Below are 4,891 nucleotides of genomic sequence, written 5' to 3' on the forward strand. Positions count from 1 at the left end.
TACACCAATAACACAAATCAATTTAATGCAATCAATACTACATACCTTGAGGGTTAGAGAGAATGCAAGGGTAGCTTAGGGTCTCAATATAGGGTTCAATATGAATCTTGATCCCTAAGCATGGTAGCTCATGCTAAGCCATTGTTGCAATGATTGAATATAGCCAAGAGTTTCAAGTACAATAGGACACTATGCTAAAGGAGGGGGAGTAAATAGTGTGCATCCTCATATTTAAGGATTAGAATCAAATTTTGGGATGCCTGTTGGAAAGCCACAGAGGTTGTAGTCTTTGCCTATTTATTATGTGTGCATTCTTGCCTCTCTCTCTCTCTCTCTCTCTCTCTCTCTCTCTCTCTCATATAGTTCTTTTGTTCATTGATCCTAAATCCTACAAAATATCAGCAAGAGAGCTCTCCGAATAGCTCTATTGCTCATTAATCTTTGTTCCAACAAAATTTCAAACTAAGGCACTCACTAATCTTGCCATACCATCCTCATGGTGTTTATTTAAAAACCCATAATGGGCTCTTCTCACCCTACAAACATAAGAAAGATACCTCATTAAGCAAGTGGTCGTACCATGGAAACATTCTCTTGCAAATCATGATGTAAGTTTGTTCCATCTAAGATAGATAAGCACTCTCTTTACATCCATCTAAGGTAAAGAAGCACTCTTTACATCCAAGGTAAAGACTCTTTTCCACATGATATAGCAATCACACATCTAACTATTTCCATCCTAGCAACAAGATTGAGTCTCTTTGTAACATACTCCACAAGTTTACGCATAGCTATTTGCAACTAGCTTTGCTTTACATGTCCCAATGGACACATTTGAATTGTCTTTTACCTTGTACACCCAATTGCATCCAATTGCCTTCTATAGTCAGATATAATCACCTTGGGCTTGTAGGTGGTTTGGGTAGATGCAATTATGCATGATTCTTTTGGCCCATTAGTTTTGTTTTGGCATTGAACACGACCATTTTCTTCATCCAGAGTTGCTTCCCACTTTTATGATCAGGTAATGCCCCAGGCTATAAAACGTTGAACCAAGATTCAGCTGGCACACCTATGGAGCATAATTTCGAAATAAGGTTTATGCAGATGCGTCAAACAATGATATAGGGTGCATCTCATCTCGATCATGTGAATATAAGCTTGACATTTAGGTTGGCTTTGCAACAAATACTCACAAAACCCGAGTTCAACTATAAATTTCAAGCACGTATCTCAGGCTTTTCAATGAATCATTTGATCCACGGACTATTTCTGACAAGAAGGCACACCTTGGGTCTGTTGAGAGCCATTGAGTATGTCACTAGACTTCTTTCTGATTGGAAAGAGAGGTTGAAGGTGCCGTAAAATACTGTGGTAAGACCAGTGCTGCACTCGACAAAGCAAACGTTTCCCTATTCTCCTCCAGTCGTTAAATCTTGTTGAGCAGTTCACGTAGCTTGTGAGCTCTCCTATCCGTGCATTCGAACGATGTCACCATGGCTCTAACCTCCCTCGGCTAATATCTGGAGGGAAGACACATCGCCCTTGTGAGGGTATGGACACACACGTCTCTATATCAGGAGAAAAAAAACTCTATTGACCCGCACAGGGCTTATATTTCCTACCCAAAAAGGAGTTTGTTCCCATCAGGGTGTGATATTTCCTGTCAGGCGTTTCTGCCATTCCATCAGTTTGCAAATAGATGGATCTTATTTACACAGGGAACAGATGATTCTCAGTCTTCCACTTCTTTCATCTGTGCCCAGTACCTGTCTTGTTCGGGATAATGGGGTTAAAATATTGGGAACTCTAAAGAAGTCATGCCCAAATGTACCCTTGCAATAGATTGATTAAGATGATTGCAGGGCTATCGTTTATTTCTTCCTCTGCCTTGTGTGGATTTGCATGGAAATCAAATGTAAGATGTGTACAAATCTTTGAAATGGTGGCAAGGAATTCTCTTGCATTTTCTTGCAACTCATTCGGGTTTATTTGATGTGGGTAAGATATCGCCAACTGAGAAGACTGTGATTGCAGTTGCCCTTGGTACCCCGTGCATTTTTGGAAAATTGCCCACAAAACTTAAATGGCAAACCAGATCAGCTGGATCTGGATGAGTACCATGTACTGGCTGTTAAAGACCACTGCAATAACCAGATGGAAAAATAAAGAGAAGCAAAATCAGATACTGCAGAACAGTTGCATTCCACCACCCATAGTTTCCACAAACATTTCCCACCTGTGGACACATGAAAGTAGTTTTCATTCCTGGCCAGTAGACCAAAATTTTCTGCTTCTATGCATTTCAATACGCCTGGCATTGTATTGCAATGTTGACTAGTACAATTTCCCTTTAAGGAGTACTGATAAGCACAAGTGATGGCCCACTAAGATGTTATGATTTCCTTGTGATGTGTACTGTTGGGCACATGCAATGGCTGACTTCTCATTATGCCTTCAAAGCACGTACTTGTTTTGTAAAAGCCATTGCAAACGTAAAGGAACTCCTAAAGTGTAGTGTTAAGTGCAAGCAATGGCCAACATCTCTCCAAGCCTATAAAGCACGCGCTTCTTTGCAACAACCACTGCAAACTTGAGGGAGTATCCTTCCTGTGAGTCAAGTAGACCAATTGCTTTGTGCATGCTATAAATCCCAGTAAGAAAGGAAAGACATTCCCCTACCGACAACATCCTGGCTTCTTCTACCTTTCATTTTTCAATATCAGCTCATCTAGTGCACATATTCTTGCACACAAGCAGCTGCATAACTGTTAACCATACATAGTAGTAACTGCAGCATAAGTTTGGTCTTGCCTTGCTTGCTCAAAGGCCAATCTCCCAAGATTCACATTTCCCCCTTTCTGGCAAGCCCCCAACAGAGCAGCCCAGACTGGAAGATATTCAGGAGATCGCATCTTCTTTATCACTCCAATTGCCTTGTCAAAGTGCCCTGCACGTCCAAATACATCAACCATGCATGCATGGTGCTCTAAATCTGCTGGGATGTCATAATTCAAGGTCATACTCTCAAAATAGTTCTGGGCCTCATCCAGTAGACCCGAGTGGCTGCAAGCACTAAGCACAGATATAATGGTGGCTGCATCTGGACAAATGCCCTCACATTGCATTCGTTTGAAGCAATTTAGCGCTTCCTGCCCGAGGCCATGATCAGCATACCCAGCGATTATGGCATTCCAACACACTACATCCCGAGCTGGATGCTCATCAAGCACCTGTTGTGCTTTTGGAAGTGCACCACATTTAGCATACATATCCACCAAAGCAGTGGCAAGAACAATATTTGTTTCAAGCAAGCCCTGTCTCACAATCTGATCGTGAATTTTTATGCCTTTGGTAATTGCTCCCACAACCCCACAAGCTTGCAAGGTGCAAGCAAAAGTAACTGCATTTGGTAAAAGACCCTCACATTGCATCTGCTCGAAGAGTTTTAGTGCTTCCTCAGCATGTCCATGCTGAATATAACCTGCAATTAGTGTAGACCAAGTCACTACATCCCGCACTGGAAGCTCTTCAAGCACCTCTTGAGCTTTTGGAAGCGCACCACACTTGGCATACATATCAACCAAAGCATTTCCAAGCACAACATTTGTCGCCAATAACCCTTGTCTAAGGACCTCATCATGAATTTGTTTGCCCTTGTCAGCTGCTCCCATGCTGCCACATGCCTTCAAGATGCAAACAAAGGTGACTGCATTTGGACGGAGACCCTCACACTGCATCCCTTCAAAGCAGTTCATTGCTTCCTCACCATGTCCATGTTGCACACAGCCTCCAATTAGAGCATTCCAAGATGCTACATCTCGAGCTGGAATCTCATTAAGCACTTGTCGTGCTCTCGCAAGCTCAGCACATTTGGCATACATATCCACCAGAGCAGTGGCCAGAACAATGTCATTTGCAAGCAAACCCTGTCTAACAATCTCAGAATGAATTTGTTTGCCCCTGTCAACGGTTCCCATGCTGGCACAAGCTTTCAAAATGCAGGCAAAGGTGACTGCGTTTGGACAAAGACCCTCATACAGCATCCGTTCAAAGCAGTTGATTGCTTCCTCAGCATGTCCCTGTTGTACATATCCGGAGATTAACGCGGACCAAGTCACTACATCCCGAACCAAAAGCTCATCGAACACTTGTTGTGCTCTTTGAAATTCACCACATTTTGCATACATACTGACAAGAGTGTTCGCTATATGGCGGTTACTTCCGAGCAGGCCGCTCTTCAGAACATCTGCATGTAGCCTAGCACCTTCGAGCAGATCCTTCTGCTTGGCACAGGCCTTAAGTGAGGCCACAATGCTCACTGCTGCCTCGTCATAGGCTGGCTTCTCGTGTCCCACACCATCTTCTGTTTCTGCTGGTTTTGCAAGCCCTTTGGGAACAAGCACTTTGCGAATCCTATGTGTGCTGCAGCAGCCATCAATCCACAAGGAATCTTTGGTGACTGTGTGCTTCAATTTTGGAGACTGCGACCTGCTGAGCAGTGCAGAATGCATGCCTCTCTCTCCGTGAAGAAGCGCCTACCTCCAATAGCATGGATTTGCCTTGCTGCTCGGATTGTTCAACCACTACGAGGGATCCCTAAAGCTGTTGTTGCACCCGTTAGAGACATCGCTCTCTCGCTCTCTCTCTCCCTCTCTCTCAGAGAGAAAAAGCTTGAATTAACGAATTGAAATAATTACAAAAGGTCCTCTTCCGGGGAAAAAAAAAGCACAATTAAAAAAATAAAAAAGCACAACTAGATTGACACGCGCAAGTGGGGTTCATGTAATTTGATTCTCTATGTTTTTTCCCCAAGTTCTTGTAAGTGAATATTTTGATGGACTTTTGATTTACCTTGCATTGCTTGAAAATAACTAGCGCTCCGCGCTAA

At 43.1% G+C, this 4,891-nt stretch overlaps 1 protein-coding gene across 1 annotated transcript; it reads right to left on the reverse strand.

Moving 5' to 3' along the window:
* Window positions 1-569: 569 nt before the first annotated feature.
* Window positions 570-4,647, reverse strand: LOC148008607 (pentatricopeptide repeat-containing protein At5g16860-like). The gene has a single exon (XM_087674175.1). The coding sequence runs from the start codon at window positions 4,512-4,514 to the stop codon at window positions 2,772-2,774; it is 1,743 nt and encodes a 580-aa protein (XP_087530301.1). The 5' UTR covers window positions 4,515-4,647; the 3' UTR covers window positions 570-2,771.
* Between the last annotated feature and the right edge of the window lie 244 nt (window positions 4,648-4,891).

The sequence above is a fragment of the Lygodium microphyllum genome, unplaced genomic scaffold, assembly GCF_053477565.2.
Source record: "Lygodium microphyllum isolate KBCC unplaced genomic scaffold, Lygodium_microphyllum_v1.1.10 scaffold_119, whole genome shotgun sequence".
NCBI lineage: Eukaryota > Viridiplantae > Streptophyta > Polypodiopsida > Schizaeales > Lygodiaceae > Lygodium > Lygodium microphyllum.